Source organism: Bolinopsis microptera, chromosome 2 (assembly GCF_026151205.1).
Source record: "Bolinopsis microptera isolate Bmic1 chromosome 2, MBARI_Bmic_1.0, whole genome shotgun sequence".
Taxonomy (NCBI): domain Eukaryota; kingdom Metazoa; phylum Ctenophora; class Tentaculata; order Lobata; family Bolinopsidae; genus Bolinopsis; species Bolinopsis microptera.
In genome coordinates, this window is record NC_087073.1 from 11124141 (window position 1) to 11144136 (window position 19996).

The window sequence follows — 19996 nt, forward strand, 5'->3', positions numbered from 1 at the left end:
CCCCCACCTTTTTACTCCATCGACCCCCTTACTTAATACTTACCCCCCTGCCGTCAGCCAGCGAGGGTGTTCTGAAATAAAAATGTGTAGACAGAGAAAATCGATGTCTGACTTATTTGAACAGTTGGTCAACCTAGTTCAGTTCACCGAAGTACTAATATTTAGGAAATTAGCGAAGTTTTATTGTTAATAAAATTGATTCAGCAAAGCTCAAACCCCCTCCCCTGTCAGCAACCGTCAGCATTTCCAAACCCCCCTGGCCTCGGCTGCTGACGTCATAATATGTGAACGCTCCCCTATTGACTGTGATGGTATTATAACGATTATATCTCTGAACATTATTCCAACAATAGTGGCTAGTGCCTCAATTATACCAAACTCTGAGTTGCATTACCTGAGATTATGATATTGTGTTCCTACTATGAGTTCAAGAGAGAAAAGCTAATCTCATTTCTGCAACTTGATACAGGCTCCTACTTGATACTACTCTCATACTCTCTCTTTCTACCATCTGTAACCGTGTTACTCTCCCTTTCAGAACTCGTATTGTACTCTGTTGGTTACGTGTTTCTGGGGCAACATTTGTAGTGTTCCTGTTTATTTCGACAAGGAAAAGGCTCTTATCAGGATAAGGAACTGCTCTACGTTTCAATGTAACAACATCGTATTCGTGATATCAAATTATTTGTTATATAATAGTACTGTTGAAAATATTAGTTACGTCTTGACGCACTGCTCGCTTAGTTGACATGTTGCAATCTGTAGCTGCATTCTTTGTTAGTGCACTGTGCTTATTTGCCGTGCGATAATAGGCCCTAAATTATTAACATTTCGTCACCTACGAAGCACGAAGCATCTGTAATATATTGTCATTTAGAGATAATATTAAGATGTTGGGTAGTCTCAGTTTTTCAGCTGAAGGATCGTGAGAAATATTGAACAGATATAAAAGACTTCTAAGATACAATTTGTTATTTGTCGGCTTGAAATAAAGCTGTTTCCGTTAAGGTATGTGTCACTTTTAACTAATGAAACCTTCCATTAACACACGTGTTCAACACACGTTATCATAATTTCATAATATTCTTTTGGGTTCCCATCAGTAGAAACGTGAATTATTCCATGATCCATAAATGCCTGTGTCATAGTCACCCATGAATGATTCACGTATCTTTTATTATTCTGGTCAGTCATGCACATTACTCAATGCATAACTGCATTTCATAGTAGAGATCTGAAATGATTTTGGGGCCTCTATGGCCTATAGAACCGAAAATGTTTTGGAGCCTAAAAATTCCAGCTGGAAAACGCTAGATCTGACCACGCTCATTTCTTTTCATATTCCAATATTCTAATATTATATCCTTAAATCGGCTCTTGAACAATGAACATCGTACAGACGTTTGAATCGGCACCCAATTAGTGACCGAATTACCCAACTTGATATTATACAAATTATGATACTTTAATGTATGAATCTAAACTAACTGTGATGGACACATTTATACAATATACATGCATAAATACATACTTGCCCCAAAACTCTAAAATGCTTATTGTATTGAAATACAAATTTTGGACGATGTAGAAACGGGGAAGCAGGAGTCCTAGAACTTAGAAGCTTTCAGACGACTCCACAGATATTTTCATGTATTTTATGTATCTGCACATTTTTTTTACTGTCACACTTTCGCTCACGCCACTCAAGACAGGCACTCTGACATAGTTTACCACATTCCTAGTGTTAGTTGGTTAATCATAATATAATGAGCGGGATATAAATACCAAATTTAATTTAATTTTCATACTCTCCTTGTGTCTCAGGCTGAAGTCCTGTTGCTTTTAGGCTGGATGTCCTTTGTTGCAGCCTGACAAAAATTCCAAATCTGTTCGACCCTTCCTTACATAATAATATGACGTTATAGTACAATATACTTTATAATAATCTAATATCAGATAATGCTACTTCTAGGCAATGACTTCCCAGGGGCAGTTTCTAAACCAAGACAAGAGCACAGTGAGGAAGCGATGTGCGGAGAGCATCTGCGACTTCAGTGCCAAGTTGTACGGGCATCTCTGTAATAAATCCGACAAAAACATCTTCTTCTCGCCTTTAAGCATAGCAGCGTGCCTCCAGATGGTACACCATGGCGCTAAGGGTAACACTAAACGACAAACCAGCGATGTAATGGGTATTCTTGGTATTGAAGATGCTGACATTTTGTCGTTTTACCACGACACCATAGCTTCCCTAAACTCAGAGGAGGATAAGTTTACTTCACTTGACGTTGCTAATAGAGTCTGGATTAAAGACAACTTTGCGGTGTTGGATGCATACAAGCAGATGCTACAGGGGCAGTTACATGCAGATATTATAAGGAATCCTTTTACCGACCCTGATGGAGTGTCTAACGAGGTGAACGAATGGGTCTCCAAATCAACCAAAGGAATGATAAAAGAGCTTATTACTCCAGCAATGATAAACGGTCTCACAAGGCTTATCCTCTGCAATGCTATCTACTTCAAGGGTCTCTGGACTCACGCTTTTGACACCTCTGATGAAGAAGACTTCCACTTGAGCGCCAAGGAGACTAAGAAGGTACAGATGATGAGACATTACAAGGCAGAGAAGATGATGTACGGTGAAAACGGAGTTGCTCGATATGTTATAATACCGTATAAGGGGCGGAAAGGAATCAGTATGATGGTTATCCTGCCTCAAGTGCCCTACCAGCTACAAGAGGTGATTTATTGAAAGCTCCTCGTAAGAGGTGTGTCTCTAAAAACCCCGACACTCCTGAAAAATATAACTTCTAGGAAAAAAATAAATGAAAAATGAAGTCAAATTGTGATAAATCGTAACAAATGTAATCAATGGTATATTAATATTAATTAAAAAAGGTGGAGAAGAAGATGACAGAACGCCCTGGAGTGGTTAACGAGTGGTTTAAGTCCGCTTCCAGCCGGAATGTCCGGCTGAAGCTACCCAAGTTCAAGTTTGAGGAGAAGTACGATCTGAAGCAGTTGCTGGAGGAACTTGGTGTCACTGATATGTTCACAGTGGGTGTCGCAGACTTTTCAGGGATAAACGGTAAGTTTTACCAACAAATTAACTTGTTGATACTTGATTAATGTTAGTGCTATCGTTTGAATTGATTTGATCTTGATTGGAATTATTTGGCATGTTGACATACTTGATTGCTGGTGATTGAAAGACGAAAGTTAATCGCACGATCAATAAACTAATAAGAGCTTGAATAATTAAACGTCGTGTTATTTCAACTTCAAATAATAATTCCGGGACTTTTCTACGCGATCAAAACACTTTTTACAGTTCAAGTCTAACTAATTATAATAATTACTAACTAACTAATAGAATCTAATAATACAATATAATGATATAATCTAATAGAAATAGAACAATCATTCCCAAACCTCAATCATCCCAATCATGCAGAGAAATTTGGAACTTCTAGTCACACTCAGTAGGTATGGTGCGGTTATGCGGTAGTTAATATTAGTTCTAGTAATTAATGTTTTCAAGAGATTTGATGAAAATAATTACAATTCGTTTTATGTTTTCTTCAACCTGATCCACTCATCGTTAGGTTGCGAATATCTTGTTATCATTGGATATCATTGGAGCTTTTTAAAACATTAAAATTGTTTTATTAGTAATGATACGAGTAATAACACGGTTGAAAGCCTTACAAAGTTTAAACTCCTTGAAAGTAAGACTTCCAACAAAAGTTAGAATTAAGTTTAAAGTAAGAGCTGGCAAGTTATGAGAAGACTTATGTCCATCATGAAATCTTACATCGAACTTTCGGGCAAGTTTATGTCTTGCTAGTATTGCCTGATAAATTGCCAGAAATAAGCTTCCTTTATTTCTAGACAGCATGAACGCGTGACTACTATTTTGAACAAGTATCACATAATATATTATAATATAATAAATATTATATATACTAGCAGGGACCCGTCAAGGACCCGTCTAACCCTAAAGTGGTGTCAAGACTCAAGAGACTAAAATAAATATTACCTATTTAGTTCGCGTTTTTGAGGGGTCCAAATTTTGGGCACTAAAATTCTTATTCCTTTGCCAAATTTGTATTTTTTCATGCTGATTTGGGGGCCATTAAAGCATTTGAACCAGTCAAAAAAGTTTAAGTTGTATATTTTTTACGGTTTTATTTGCGGAAAGTCGTGTTAAAGTTGATGCCGTGGTGTCAGTAAAATGGTACGGATATATAAATAAATATATATATATAATATATATTATATATATATCGTCTCGCTTTATATATAGTAAAATAGAGATAGGTATCTTTTGGTCTAGTTATTCGGACAGGGTGAAAGTGAAACCATACACAAAACTTTAATATTCGCACGGGAATTTGTCGGTCAACGAAATAGTAGAACATAATTTAACTGTATTACAGAGCTGTATTTATTAAAGATGGGCCCGCTTTTTTATAAAACAATTCTCTTGTTATGGTCTAAGAGTTTAGAGAGTTTGGAAAGTTGTTAGTTAGAGTTCCTTGTAACCTAGTAACCATCTAGTTACCACCTAGTAACCAGCCAGTTACCAGACAGTTACCAGTTAGAGTTCATTGTAAGAAACCATGAAGTGATGTGATGGTGAGTAGTCGGGGACATGTGTAGTAGTTGGGTGGAAACTGACCAAGAAACATTCTCATTATCTTTTTAAGATTGTAAGTACAACTGTGTTTCATGAAATGAAATGAAATGAGGTATTTATATCCCACTCATATGATTAACCAATAACACAAGGAAGGTGGTTAGCCATGTCAGAGCGGCTGACTGTGAGTGATGTGAGCAAATGTGTTAAAATTAACAAGAGTATAACTCCGTATAAGGCTAAGAAAAAATAAAACATCTTTTATTGTAAACCACACTAAACTAAAAAGAAGCAGAGACCATACAGTACATTGAAACAGAGGGTAAGAGACTAAGAGACAAAAGTGTGACAGTGTTAAGATTATTTTCCTTCCATCTGACTGGTAAGCTGGTAGCTACTAAACTTTATACACCTTTTATTCACTACTTAAAACCCGTTATATTTTTGTTGAACCCTTTCAGTTTTTTATCGTATCTAAAGTATTAGACAAATATTGGCTATTAATTTGCACGTGCATGGCTAAAACCCGATAATATTGCTCTGCACGCTTTTCCAGCGAAGTTGCTGACTAACGGCACATGACTCACGTGATCTCTTCCTTAACTCGCGACTTCATTTTGCATGGCACGTGCTGAGTCACGTGATCTCTTCCTCAACTCGCTACTTCATTTTCAGGGCTGTACATTCCAGAACTTAGTCGGTACCCGCTATATCTATCAGAATCATGTCATATCAGTAAAATTGACCTCGAAGTTCCGTTCAAGAAATTCCCCAACTTACGGTCCGTTAACTTGAAGCCAGTCAAACAGAGGGAGGTGAAAAGTACAGCTATGGACTTTGTCGCGGATGAGCCGTTTTTGATAAAGATTTATCTTAAGGACGTGGTTTTATTTTCTGGCAGATGCAAAAATCCTCTGTACTGATCTTTTCCTATGTTGGTATTAGTCTGTAAATATAAATTTTGTATGATATATTTATATGTGTATAACTATGCCCTGTATATTGTATATATTCAATTGTAATACTGTATCAGATTTATGTAATCCTGTTTGTTAAGGTCCTTAATTTGGTTTATGATTTTACAGAGTATTTAAATATACACAATGTTATGTTACTCAGATAAGATAATAACAATAATTTGATTACAAGTTGAATAGTTGCGCTTAGTATTTGGTAAACACCAGTTACATTGGTGCTCATCTTGCTTCATATTTTAAATGCTGGATCGAGGAAATTAGTAGATTTTATCAGTTCAGGCTGTTTTATACATTTGGGACGCTGAACTCATCATTTGATTGGCATGATAAGATCCTCTCTAGAAAATCATTAAACATTTTGTATGATTCAAACGTCATTCCGTCATAATGTCTACCAGATTTAACTTAATCTTATGAAATCAATGTAGTTTACTTGTTTTTCATTGCATTTATTGAGAGCAGAAGTTAAGCCCGGTAAACAGAAGTGCTTATTTACCAACTAGGTTCAACGGCTGGCAACTCAGGTTAACCTCAACAAATATATTACAATATAAGCATGGTAACAACACTGTTACTATGGTTACTATACAGTATACACCGTACAATGTACATATTGGTCCTTCACCAGGTGACAGGGGCCTGTACATCACACAAGCCCTGCACAAAGCTGTGATAGAGCTGAGTGAGGAAGGGACGGAAGCAGCCGCCACCACTGCCATGGTGGCTAACATGTACTGTATGATGCCGGAGGAGGAGGTGGTGGAGTTTTGTGCTGATCAGCCGTTTGTCATGGTCGTGGGTGGAGAGAGTGAGGAGTCTGAGTGGGAAACTGTCCCCTTATTTCTGGGCAGGTTCTCCGGAAAATGAACTGTGTTTTAACAGATGGTGGAGGGGTGGGGGCTGCACTGGTTGTGGGGCCTTTTGTGTGTTCGTGTGTAGTGAATCGTGTTAGCGTGTTGGATGGAGGACGGTTTATATTTCATTTTGATCGGCTTGTCATGTGGAATGGCATGTGGATCGGCTTGTCATGTGGAACTATTTTTAGTTCAACATTATAAAGAATTATAATATGGACTGGAAATTTATCAGAGTTTTAATGTATAATTGGAGAAAACTGGCTTTGAAAGATCTTTGTTCAGTAACTCAGTCTTTTACAGTGAAATTAATATTGGTAAAGTGGTAATTATAGAAAAACTACAAATTCAAAAAATCCACAAATTTTACCATTTCACCCAGTATAAAGTTAAAAATAGATAGGTATTATAATCAATTGAAGAAAATTGAATATTTGAAGGAACCTGCATGCCTACCTGCTGTCATTATCAAGTTTGAAATTGCAGGTATCCCAGACGATCTGTTTGTGTCGGGTGCAGTGCACAAAGCAGTAATATCAGTGGACGAGAAGGGAACTGAAGCTGCTGCTGCTACTGGCATGATGATGATGACACGCTGTATGCCTATGAGGCCTCCACTACCACCTGTTGAGTTTCATGTGGACCAACCTTGCTGTTTCTTTATCTTCTCTAGAGGACAAAATCCCTTGTTTACGGGCAGATTAGCTGATCCTTTAGCTGATTAGGAAGTTAAAAGCTTGTTTTAGTAGATAAGATTGTTGTTTGGGGTTATTAGTTTAAGTTTTGAAATATTTACGTTTTGATGGTAATTGTTAAGGGCTCCGACTCAGACTGAAGAAGATTCATTACGTCATTTTGATAAGTTTTGAATCTTCTTGATTGTTGTTAATATATCTTTATGCACATAGTCGAGATTTAGTAACTTTTTTAGTATTTTCACGAGTGTGTATTGTGTAAATTGTTATTGAGATGTTTTGTACTTTGTAGTATTAAATTTTAGCTGCCATATTATTCCCTTGATTTAAATTGACGTCTTAATTTTGTAGTGGTTCCTAACATTAAAGTTTAAAATTTACTAACTCTGGTGATTTGATTTGATTTGAAACTTTTACAAAATAGCAAATATACAAATGTTCAGCAAATCGAACAAACATATAAAATGGGCCGAAATGTATAAATGCTATAAAGCGTGGGTAAGTGAAACAAGTACAGAGGACAACTTTTAAAACACGAGGTTTATGTCCGCCCAAAGTCTCAATAACGTCACCTCCACCTAGTAATAAAATTATGAAATATGAAGTGTGAAACAAATTATGAAATATGAAGTGTGAAACAATCAAGAAATAGCTCGTATATAAATTATAAAATTGTCTCTCAAATACAGATAACGTCCGAAAACTATTAAGATACACAATACTCATTTAAGTACTGATCAGTGTCCGAGAGACATGAATTGCTTCATGTTGGTTTCTTATCACGGCTACAGACTTTCCCGTACCGGATATAGTGGTCGAGATGAGTCTGTTCAGCCCTCTTCTTCTTCAGGTCGGTAACCAGATGTTTTCCTCGTTGCTCGTTCTTCGCTAGATCTATCTGGACAGATCCATACATTTTTGTGGGTCTCAACTAGCCTCAGTCTTCCTGTTTTCATCAGAATCTGTTAAACCGCTGTTAAGCTTGGGACAGTGATCTTTACTGGTCGGATAGTCGTACTACCTGGCCTCTTCCTGCCGACTCTAGTCGCTTCGAAGTGAGGTTTCTCCCCAATCTCCTCCAGAACTGCGGTTACTAGCGCTGGAAGCTGTTCTCCCTCTTCTTCTTTCAACCCAAACACAATCAGGTTCTTGCTCCTGTCCTCCTCTGCAGCCACCTTCTTCAGGATGTTACTGTTGCAGACCGTACCACTTGCACTGTTCTGTTGTACAGCTGCACTGTAGCTCTTAATCCCTGACCTCTGACTCCACCGTAGTTTGCACTGTCTCCTTAACCGACGTCTTAAACAACTGTAGTTCTTTGTCCTTCTGCACAAGCAGCTGGCCCTGCAGCCTGATCAACTTATCCTTGTCTTCTAACGCTTCTGTCTTCAAGAAATATATATGATCTCCTCCATTTCAGCCATCTGGCATTCATGCCGTTGAACGAGGTCTATTGCTTCCACAAGCCGAAGTGCCAGATGCTTTTTATAGACAGTTGGAGCCATAAATAGTGTAGGTAGGTAGTGGTTGTATCGGAACTAAATCGAGGATGTCAACATCATGAAATATGAATATTAACAAAATGGTTCGACCAACTCTAACTTTTAAACTTTTGCTCTAAGATATTCATTCCAAAACTCTAGCAGTCCAACAACTTCTCTACGTCTGAATTAAATTAACCTCAAGTACGATTTAATCATCTACTGTAAAACTAGAAAACTTAGTCTGCGCACACAATATTCACGGAAAACAGCCTTATTATGAAGCTGATGTTATTTCTCAGTAGCATCAAGCATTGCTCAGTATCAAGTATTTGTATTATTCGTATACCCTATAATTGTACATGATTACACCCATGTATAAAAAAGAATTATCGGTGTGCCGCGTGACTGCTCGTTGATCATTGATGCAGACTTCATGAGGTCTGAAAATATGCCAGTCACTTAGGCCCAATTTCCTTGAAGATATTTTATCAAAAGAGGGTCTTTGAAAAGCTGTAATTTGTAAGACTTTGTGCGCGCTAAAGATAATTAGCGCGCGCATCGTGGGAAACTTTTGTCACTAGACTGGCATGTGAAAGGGGATTGCCCGGTGGATACAATTATTTTTAACAAATTATTGGACATACTTGCACTTGATTTGTAGAAAAGCTACTAAAAGTATCTATTCCAGTGTAGATTCTAATAAAAGGACGAGATAACATAAGAAGCGGATGTTTTAATTCTTCAGTGATCACCAAGAATTAAACCAACCCTTCTTATATTGGCAGTTCAAGAGGAACGATTACCCGTTGCATTATCGGAAATAAACGAACAAATTGCGTTGATTCGTGTATCTTAAACAATTAACATTTAGAGGCCGCTTTGGAAACTCTTTTGGAATTCCTATTAACAGTTTGTGAGGATACACGGCCTCCCAACAACCGTGCAATTACTACTACTGTTTTAAAAAACCATCATGCTCTTTTATTTATCCAAATCGATTGTAAAATATGAATATAATGTATAAATTCATCGGTTTAAACTGTCATTATTTTTAATGCAATTGCGGTTGAATTAAGTATGATGGCTGGTTGCATGGTATTTCCAATATCAAATTATGTTGGTGGAGGGGGTAACAGAACCAGTAACTTCCCATTCTTGACATGTCAAAGAATTGTTGGTGCCAACATCTTCAAGTTGTTTCGATATGTCTAGAAAAATAAATCCAATATTATTGACATCTCAGACATATCCGACCGGTGTGCGCATATGGTATCTGTATGTGAACAGTGTGAATTTTAGGTTCCATATAAAGTATTGAGTTATTCAGATGATATAGCATAAGATGATGTTAAGTGATTGAATGTGACAGTCGACCTTCAGCTGCTGCTGTAAAATAAATTGGAACGGTATTTGCGGAGCTTTGGTTTAAGATACAGACCTCAGCGTCGCCACATTTCATTATTGTACACCTCTAATTATGTAATGCGACTTCAGAACCGAGTTTAGTGTATAGTGTGTAGTGAAAGAAAAATACTGCACTTGAAAAATGAATTGTATTGCAACAGATATCATAAGTTTACCAATCATCATTTAAACTTCTTAATGGAATTGAAAATTTCAGCGTGAAACGAACAGAATTAAAATTGAAAATTTAAATGTTTGTTTAATTAACAACGCTTTGATATCAAGAACATCAATTTTGAAAATCTTAAACTTTAACAATCCCAAAAGTTGTCGAAAAAACTGTAGAATTGTTCTTGTCTGACCAAAAATAAACTTTTATAAAAAGTACGGTTTCAAGTCCATAGATGTCTAGAACGTTCGGTTTTCCAAAGCGTTCCAAAGCGAGAAATATCAGTGAGGGGGGGGGGGGGGACCTGAAAAAAGTGCTAGATTTAGTTTTTTAAACCTTGAAACAATAATTTCATTTCTCATTTAACCTCTATACAAGAGCTAAGATCAATCTAAAAATATGCATACTTAAAATAATTCTTCTTATCGAGCAGGATTCGAAACCAATAGTGACAGCATCTATTACAATCAAAAACCTTAGCAATCGAATTACTAATTTACTACTCGTAAAATATTATAACTAACTTGTTTTGGGGGATGTGGAGCATGGTGAGAAGAGTTACCATGGTTACCAGACGCAGGAGAAACCGCCTCCCCACACATTGCAGTTCATTCCATTTCTGTTACACCTCTGTGGAAAAATAATCGTGAATTTTAATAAAATAATGAATACTTTTTACTGTCACGCAATTTATATTTTAAACTTTTAATTCAGCTACGTTATGTTTAATAAAATGTGGCTTTTAACTACCTTCTGGGCTCTTTCACTACAACTTGCTGCTCTTTTGACTGGTCCATTTTCAGAAACATCAGATAGCTTGTAATATATCGCCTCTGAAACGGATCATGTGTTCACTCACGGCATACTCAACTATTCATGCATTAAAAAAAAGACTGCGCGACTGAACTACTAAGTGAATTTATAAAGAAATGGTGGATGAAATCGAAAAATTAAGAATCTTCGATTAGCTTACCAATATTATCATCCATTTCATCTGCCTCTAGATCTCTTTCCACCAGCTTGCCGCAACTCACCTCCATCACAGCTGAAAATATATATATATATACCACATAACATATCTTTGTTGTTTTACCACTTTGTTTTTAAGGAAAATCAGTTCAGTTGCCACTTAAACTCAAACATACAAATGATTTTACATCAACTTAAGAAGTTATAGAAGAATAAAAACGGCCACAGTTATACATGGCCAAACAAAAATATGCTCTTACCAAAAGTGACCAGTAGAAGAATTGAGAACTTCATCATATCTTTTATTGAGGAACTTGATGAACCTTGATCTAAATTACATGTCATTTACGTTCCTTCTAAATTTAAAACCTTGGCCGTTGCTACATTTTGGAATGTATAAGAATTGGGTAAAACGGTAAAACTGACAGTTCAACAATTAAATGAATGCCAAACTTAACTTAAAATCTTCAGTTTTGTTTTACAAATAGATTGATATTGTTGAGATGTAGGGAAAGAAATAATACTAATTGAGAAAAGTTATGGAGTTTCGTAGCACTTGTAGATCAGCACGAAAAAAGCATGAAAAAAGTTTTCCAGATTTCTACGTTACTAAAACGTTAACAATAAGATGTAAGCCCTAAATTCAACTAATCAGCTAAACGTTTAAACATTTAAATTTGGTATGATTTTTAAAAATTTGCACCCAATAAATTAATTCAGCAAACTCAATCCCAAACCAGCTAAAACTGAACGAAACTGTATCCTTTTGTCCAAAATCATAATCTGCTCGAAGTACGCGGATAGTAAAATAGTTCGGATATCAAAAGCTGCTCTTCCAAACTCCGTAGTCCGGAAGTGTGCAGGTAGTTGTGTGCTGGTGTGCTGGTAGTATATAGGGGAGTGCACGGGCGGGGGAGGTGTTACCTGAAGATTTAACTTGGTTAAGAAATGCAATATTATAATCTCTTATCTGTAGACTGTAACTGAGCTATGTGAGGTAGTGAAGTAAATAGTTACGGTTATGATCTTGCTACAACTGCTTGATGTTAGGACCACAATCATGGCCCCTGAGTCACAGTACCGTTATGTCATCTTGGGCAGAGTCTACTAAAGACTGAATAACTGTAGCAGACAATATCATAGTGTGTGGAGGACATTTTTTTCGTCCACTCTTCTAAACCAAGGTTGTCAAACCGAGCGTGCTAAATCCCTCTACACTCGACTAAATCCCTCTACACTCGACTAAATCCATCTCCACTCGACTAAATCCCTCTACACTCGACTGATTAATCACGATCCTCGTCAAACTGTCTTAAAGGTGGCCATACGGCGGAGAACTGTCAGCTTGATGGCGCTGAAGACAGCGGAGATGGTACAGGTGGGACTGTCAGTATGATGGTGCTGGAGGACCGTCTGACAACCTGTCAAATGGCAGGTGGGCAGATCTGACCATCTTATAACCTCGCCACCTGTTATTGGATTGATCCTTTACCACTTATCCTAAGTAAAGTGCAAACTGCACATTAGATTCTACTTAAATCTCCAAGAGCATGATGAGGGTACCATAAATCCACAACATATTCCGCGTAAAAATAACCCTCTTACCTTTATACGGGATGTGAAGCATGGTGAGAAGAGTTACCATGGTTACCAGACGCAGGAGAAACCGCCTCCCCACACATTACAGTTCATCCCTCTCCTGGTACACCTCTGCGGGTTACATTACTAGCGTCAATGCTTGTGCTTTAATTCAATCAAAATAGTTAATAGAAAGTGATTTAAAATATTCTCACTGAATTTTATAATGTTGAGCTGAGACCAAAAATGACAAAATAGCTATTAAACCTTGAAGTTGATAAAACTGCGATATATAAACCACGTTTGTATGATATACTGTTAGAAATTACCTTTTTAAAACTTTCGCTGCAACTAGAGGCTCGTTTATGTATAATGCTATCGTCACTGCCAGACATTTTATAGTATATCGCCTCTGAAATTGATAAACTAGTCACTCACTCAAACTTTCTAATAAATAATTGATGAGCTGTATTTTGCAGAATAGACCGATATGAAATGATGATAAATAAATTACGAAATACTTTATTTAAGACTTTTTAATCTACGCACTTACCAATGTTGTCCTCTATACCATCAGTCTCCAGATCTCTTTCCACCAGCTTGTCGCAACTCACCTCCATCACAGCTGAAAATATATATTGTTCAATTAAAAGTGATACAATTTACCTGTCAAAATCGTCAATTTGAAAACCTAGAAAAAGTATTCAGTATTATTTTTGGACAAGTTTGATAATAAAATAATAGTTTATTTACCGAACATTACTAGTAGAAGAATTGAGAACTTCATCATCGTTACTTTTTGTTGATGAGCCTTGTTCTAAATTGAATTGTTTATCAGAATATAAGCAGAAAAATTTATTAACAGACAAATGTTAACCATCACAACACACTATCAATCAGTCAAAGATAGCTTATTTATAATTATAGCTTTTAGATCAATTATTGCAATAAAAATCAATAATAACAACGCGTTACCCTGAACTTGTATAACCAGCCAAACATCTAACAATTGTTCAACAAAACTTGAAACAGAAAATAGCTTTTGTGAAAAAACAAGCACAAAACAGAAACAGAATTGAATCATGTGTGTTCTTGAAAAGTTGTAGTTTGACCAAAAAAGCGCATTTATCTTCACAAAAATGGGCTCAAGTCCTTGTGTGTTTAAGATGTCCAACATCACGTGATACCCATATAAGGAGACTTCAAGAATTTGCAGGGATCAGAGGAAGGGTGAACCTGGAAATGAAATATAAATTAAAACACACTTTGTCACCTCTTGAAGGCGATCTACACATGTATTTTGAAACCATCCATCTTTACTCTTAGGACAATCGACCATTATTAATTTCTAATCTGAGATCAAAGAATAACAAAAGATGTAAGGGATAGTTGGGACCTGATCCCGGCTCCCCTCTACAGTCTACACTCGACTATGGCCTGATTTAACAAGTTCTCTAGGTAACCCTGAGAGTGACTATTCAAAATCTAACCCTCTACTCTGACGGGTCTGACCCTGACCCTAACCCTAACTAGAGCAAATGCTAAAACACTATCCGTACGAATTGAGCACGCTCGCTCTGTTTTACCTTTAAACATAGCTTTTCTGTATAAACTAAACAAGTGTAAGCATTTCCAAACTCATTTTCTCTCCCGTTATATGCAGTCCCCCGGATCTCGACTCAGCATCATAAATGCAAAACCATAATGGTTGGTTCATTAACAGATAATCTAATTGAAACAATACAATATAACATGTCACCCAACGGTTTAAAAAACCTAACAACTAACTTGTTTTGGGGGATGTGAAGCTGGAGACAGTTACCATGGTTACCAGACGCAGGAGAAACCGCCTCCCCACACATTGCAGTTCATCCCATTTCTGTTACACCTCTGTGGTTAAAGTATTTGTGAGTGGTTCAATTCTTATGAAAATATTCAATCCAGGGCCAATATATTGTCTTATATTTTCAACAGTCACAGAAATATGCAACATATTGATTCCGACTCGGATTGGTAATAAAATTTTATTTTAAAACGTTGAGCGTATGAGCTGTAGAAAAATCACACCAAAAATAAGATTTACTACGAGTAAAAAATAAGATTTACTAGAGTGCTAGCAGCAAAAATAAACCTTTGTCATTCTTTCGCTGCAACTGGCGGCTCTTTTAGCTAGAGCAGTATCGTCACTATCAAACATCTTGTAGTATATCGCCTCTGGAAAGATTATTGTGTTTTAGGCAAGCAGTCATAGAAATTAACACCAAATGCAACAGTATGCTGATGGTACCACAAACAATACCAACTGTAGTTGGTTACACAAAAAATGTGCAATCGGTACAATGCCGACCGGCTATTAGCCGGCTGATACGGTAACAGCCGGCTAACAGCCGGCTAGTAGCCCTAACAAAACACATGTAAGCGTCGGCTATTATATAGCCATGTCACTTCATTGGATTCATTAATAAATTTGTCAGTCAGCACTTATTAATTGTGAATTTTCACCCATGGTAATCATCCAAATGGCAGTTTTATAATGACCTTTCACCTTCTCTAATGAGAAAAATAAATTCATGACAAATTCGGCATTTTGTAGATAATCGTTTACATATATTATGGTTTTTTAGTTTTTGAATAAATCGATAGGAAACTCGCCTTACTTGAGTTTGTTAAAGAAAAAAAAGAGATGCATCGTTAGGCAACCTCTAACCTCCGTACTTACCAATGTTCTCTTCAAGTTCATCTGCCTCCAGATCTCTTTCTACCAGCTTGCCGCAGCTCACTGCTGAAAATATTAAACTTCATAAAATTCATATTAGTGGATTTAATAGTGTTGAGATTTATTGGAATTGAAAGTCTCAAAATGTAAGGCAAAGAAAGAAATTTAACATTAACACATTTACTAATTCTATTACCAGCGATAACGAGCAGAAGAATTGAGAACTTCATCATGATGAACTTGATGAACTTTGATCTAGATAAAATGATTTAATAAAAGAGCTCGAAGACTCATATAGATTCTTTTATCAATTGAATTGATAAAAGATATCTTAGATAATATATATATATATATCATATATATATCGGTACAAAGCAAACTATGCAATTGTCAAACTATAAGTTTCATGTTTGAAAAGCAATCTTCAGTGACATAATTAACATAAGAATGGCAAACATAATACAACACAGTGCTCCTTTATCAAATTTTATAATTAACAATTAACAATTACTCAATACTACTAAACCTATATAAATAACTACAAATCCTAATAACTAATAAATACTAACTAAATATGTCTAACTAAGAATTTCCTAGAGTGCCTACATTTAGAAATAATTTCTGATCTTTTATTAATAATGCCTGGGGTTTTAAGTATGTATAGTTTCTCGTCTAAGCAGAGGCCACAATGCCCCGCTCCAGCCTTATATTTCTTCGATTTAGTAATAATCTTCCAGTCTATGCTATATTCAATCATCTTCTCCTTGAGGTCCCATATCAATTTTGATAACTCGGTACTCAGTCTGTGCTTAGAATTCTTAAAACTTTGTCGATGATTGTACCACCGTGTCTTAAAACTGTTTTCAGTCAATCCAATATAGGCCGTTTCCTTGTTGGATGCCGTTTTAACGGTTGCTTGGTATACTATGCATTTGGCCAGACATTGTCCTTTGAGGGGGCACTTCGAGGCATAGTATACCAAGCAACCGTTAAAACGTTAGAACGGCATCCAACAAGGAAACGGCCTATATTGGATTGACTGAAAACAGTTTTAAGACACGGTGGTACAATCATCGACAAAGTTTTAAGAATTCTAAGCACAGACTGAGTACCGAGTTATCAAAATTGATATGGGACCTCAAGGAGAAGATGATTGAATATAGCATAGACTGGAAGATTATTACTAAATCGAAGAAATATAAGGCTGGAGCGGGGCATTGTGGCCTCTGCTTAGACGAGAAACTATACATACTTAAAACCCCAGGCATTATTAATAAAAGATCAGAAATTATTTCTAAATGTAGGCACTCTAGGAAATTCTTAGTTAGACATATTTAGTTAGTATTTATTAGTTATTAGGATTTGTAGTTATTTATATAGGTTTAGTAGTATTGAGTAATTGTTAATTGTTAATTATAAAATTTGATAAAGGAGCACTGTGTTGTATTATGTTTGCCATTCTTATGTTAATTATGTCACTGAAGATTGCTTTTCAAACATGAAACTTATAGTTTGACAATTGCATAGTTTGCTTTGTACCGATATTTCATGCTCCTAGCTACAGCTAGTAGAGCCCTTTTTCTATAAGAGAAGAAAACCAGTTGTATCATATATATATATATTTTATCGGACCTTATTTGAACGGACATTATGTGAGCGGACATAATGTTGAACGGACAGTAAAATAAACGCCCGAAGGAGTTCAAAACCAATAAAAATCCGAATTTATTCATCTTTTTTCCAATTTTAACAGATAATCTTTAAATCCATTTTTCATACAGCAAGTAAGAAAAGCAGTTGTTAGGCATTAAATATGTTAAATGCTGTGCAGATGAAGTATGCCATATCTCCCTCGGAAGATATCCCGGTTTCGAATTCTATATTATCGAGATGGTCGGTATGGTAGAAGGTATTGTCGTTGACATGAAACACCGAAGGTAACCTATGCCAAGTGGGGGGCTAGCGATAAAGCTCACGTTGTACTTCAGGCATTCCAGTATCCCTGTTAGAGCAGTTGATATCGTTCATTACCCGGTACAACTACGAGTTAGATAAACAACCAGTTGTAAGAGATCTAGAACTAGAAGATGTGGAGGTAGATTAATAGTAACTCCGAAGAAATGAACGAGGGACCGTAGATCAAGAAAGTGCAGAAGTGCCATAATGTGATATTTATAATATGTAAATTTTATAATAACTTGTTTTTCATTGATCCAATGATACAGTTTAGTCCGATGATAGAAATTGAAATTAACTGAAATTAAAAAGTTGTCATATCCTGGACAATAAGTCCGCAGTGGAATAATTTTTGAAAAAAATGCAACGGACTTTAATTTGGACGGACCGTAAAGGGACCGACATTATTTGAACGGACATTAAGATGAACGCTAGGGCCTCCAGCGTTTAATTAATGTCCGTTCAAATAAGGTCCGATAAGGTATATCTATATTATATGACATTCTTTAATTAATATGACCGATATGATCGATCATCGAATGTAGTAGTAGTGGTCCTAATAGTAGAAAATGCGTATTATATATATGTATGTCAATCTGCAGACTACAAAAACTGCGTCAATGGAAAGCGGGACCTAAAAAATATGAACAATATTACAAATATTAGCGGACAACAGTGTTGGCTGATGAGATAGTGTGCGATAGGCTTTAAAATGCGTGATATAATGCGTGATATAAGAGGTTGGGAAGAGATGTACCGTCGTGTAAACAACAGAGGTGACATAATTATACTAGTAAAGGGCAGCGCACATTTTACTGTTCCTCAACGGGGGGATTGCTTATATTTTGACGAAGAAAAGGAGGCAACCTTACAGTCCAGGGGTATTTTAATACCCATTAAACGAATCTCGTTACTACGAAAAAGTGGTGTAAGATATTTAGGTTAAATTAAGCGTACCATAAAAATATTTTTGATGAACTTGGTGGAATTTTCTAGACTCTTCGTGGAAACCTGTGTCTGGTTGAAAAAGAATATCGTCACCATTACTATTGTTCAAAGACCATTGACCGATTGACAATTATACATGCATTGTGTACAGGGGTCGAGCTCTGATTGTGTAGAAGCTGAAGAGCTTGCAACACGAACAAAATAAGTAATAACTACAACTCCGGCCACTACACCGTGAACAAAAGAATTCCGTCAAGAATCCGTCATCTCAGCTATTCAACTGTAGCTCTTGACGACTGTAGCTCTTAACAGCTGACACAAACCGAAGGAACAGAGGAACTGACCAGACCGGTGGAATGACTGACAGGACTCCTCCTCACCCTGCTATATATCTGCTGTCCAGACATGCAGGCGCTGGGAGGGGTCACTTGTGACGCGGAAAGCGGGCCCTAGTTACCATGGTTACGGCCCTGAGACCAATGTAATGAGGGGGCAGGGAAGGAGGGACCAATCACACCTCCTGACAGGTCGTTACAAAACCTGCAATCTAAGGGGGCCGTGTGCAGAGAGCAGTTTGACGATCTTAATAGGTAAATAGGCACCTGGATGTTCTGTAATCACCGCAAGGTAGTCTGAACTTCTCATTACCAACAACCCCAGATGTTTCCATTTTCGTTACTGTGTCACATGGCTCAGACGACATTGTATACGTTTAAACTGCAAACTCCCTGTTTTAGAAGTTCTTGACAGCAGTACCCAATATTCATTAGCTGGACAGATACTATCCGTCACCTCTGTTTGTGAGACTGTCATGCGGACTGATTGGGAAAAACGGAGCTAAGATTTACTTGTAACTTTCATTGGAACAGTAAAACTAAGATTAAGCGCAACAATGTAGCAAGTTAGACTTAGACGTGACGCTAGAACCTCATCAGTGCCGGCCAGATGGCCGATTAATATGTCGGGCTCAAAACAAAATAACGCCCTTAGGTTAATGATGATAAGGATACATGCCAGCTGTAAACGGTGTAAAGCACGTTAAGGGAGACAATCAAACTGTCTGCCAGAGCCTGACAGCTAGCTGCCGCACGCACAGTATCGGGACCATTTTGAATATACTTCAGTCTACACTGACGATGATTTATTCGAGCTCTGCTCTTCCAATATCTTGGAACAGTTGCCACTGAATAACGATGGTTTGATTATAAGCGGTTATACGGCGGTTATACGGTTCTCAATAGAAATAAATTCCTGAGACAAAAACCACATGAGCATTTTTATTCAATCTGGTGCGAAAGAAAGGCTCCGATTAATTTTCTTTGGTCAAGGAGCGGGTGGCGCATGAGAGGGGCAGTCCACGAAGTTGCAATTACAATATTAATTGTAATTCAGTGTGGTAGTGGTACCTAATCAGTGAACAGGATGCTTACATTTGCCAACTCAGGGTTACAATTCAAGGTTCAATAGCAAATTGCACACGATATATTATAGGGAAATGATAAGATTTGGGTAATGGAGTAAAAGTTAACTGGGCTGAAGACGATTAACACAATTTATTGCTTTCAAAACAGACAACACGACCTTTCACAATAATACTGAGAGTG

General features: G+C 36.9%; 2 protein-coding genes across 6 annotated transcripts; one reads left to right on the plus strand and one right to left on the minus strand.

The window, feature by feature from the left end:
- Positions 1-1969: 1969 nt before the first annotated feature.
- Positions 1970-7644, plus strand: LOC134811008 (serpin B6-like). 3 transcript variants are annotated; one of them, XM_063817712.1, is made up of 3 exons: positions 1970-2743; positions 2902-3091; positions 6960-7644. In XM_063817712.1, the coding sequence occupies exons 1-3, from the start codon at positions 1976-1978 to the stop codon at positions 7196-7198; spliced, it is 1197 nt and encodes a 398-aa protein (XP_063673782.1). In that variant the 5' UTR covers positions 1970-1975; the 3' UTR covers positions 7199-7644. The 3 variants fall into 3 exon arrangements, with proteins under 3 accessions (XP_063673782.1, XP_063673783.1, XP_063673781.1); XM_063817713.1 differs by lacking the exon at positions 6960-7644 and adding an exon at positions 6248-6498; XM_063817711.1 differs by lacking the exon at positions 6960-7644 and adding an exon at positions 5318-6044.
- Positions 7645-10178: 2534 nt separating this feature from the next.
- LOC134811447 (uncharacterized) lies at positions 10179-13594 on the minus strand. Of its 3 annotated transcripts, XM_063818277.1 has the most exons (8): positions 13526-13594; positions 13326-13397; positions 13102-13184; positions 12800-12904; positions 11455-12118; positions 11199-11270; positions 10976-11058; positions 10179-10855 (listed from the first exon to the last, which is right to left on the minus strand). In XM_063818277.1, the coding sequence occupies exons 5-8, from the start codon at positions 11537-11539 to the stop codon at positions 10793-10795; spliced, it is 303 nt and encodes a 100-aa protein (XP_063674347.1). In that variant the 5' UTR covers positions 11540-12118; positions 12800-12904; positions 13102-13184; positions 13326-13397; positions 13526-13594; the 3' UTR covers positions 10179-10792. The 3 variants fall into 3 exon arrangements, with proteins under 3 accessions (XP_063674347.1, XP_063674348.1, XP_063674350.1); XM_063818278.1 differs by lacking the exons at positions 13102-13184; positions 13326-13397; positions 13526-13594 and having other exon boundaries at positions 12800-12946; XM_063818280.1 differs by lacking the exons at positions 11455-12118; positions 12800-12904; positions 13102-13184; positions 13326-13397 and having other exon boundaries at positions 13526-13585.
- Between the last annotated feature and the right edge of the window lie 6402 nt (positions 13595-19996).

What these genes read in the sequence shown, in the direction of transcription:
- LOC134811447 (XM_063818277.1), bottom strand. Translation starts at nt 11,539, where the DNA reads ATGACATGTAATTTAGATCAAGGTTCATCAAGTTCCTCAATAAAAGAT. An exon ending in TGAAATGGATGATAATATTG is followed by an intron (nt 11,059 to 11,198) that starts GTAAGCTAATCG and finishes GATCCGTTTCAG; the next exon opens with AGGCGATATATTACAAGCTA. An exon ending in GTAGTGAAAGAGCCCAGAAG is followed by an intron (nt 10,856 to 10,975) that starts GTAGTTAAAAGC and finishes ATTTTTCCACAG; the next exon opens with AGGTGTAACAGAAATGGAAT.
- LOC134811008 (XM_063817711.1), top strand. Translation starts at nt 1,976, where the DNA reads ATGACTTCCCAGGGGCAGTTTCTAAACCAAGACAAGAGCACAGTGAGG. An exon ending in TGCCCTACCAGCTACAAGAG is followed by an intron (nt 2,744 to 2,901) that starts GTGATTTATTGA and finishes TAATTAAAAAAG; the next exon opens with GTGGAGAAGAAGATGACAGA. An exon ending in AGACTTTTCAGGGATAAACG is followed by an intron (nt 3,092 to 5,317) that starts GTAAGTTTTACC and finishes CTTCATTTTCAG; the next exon opens with GGCTGTACATTCCAGAACTT.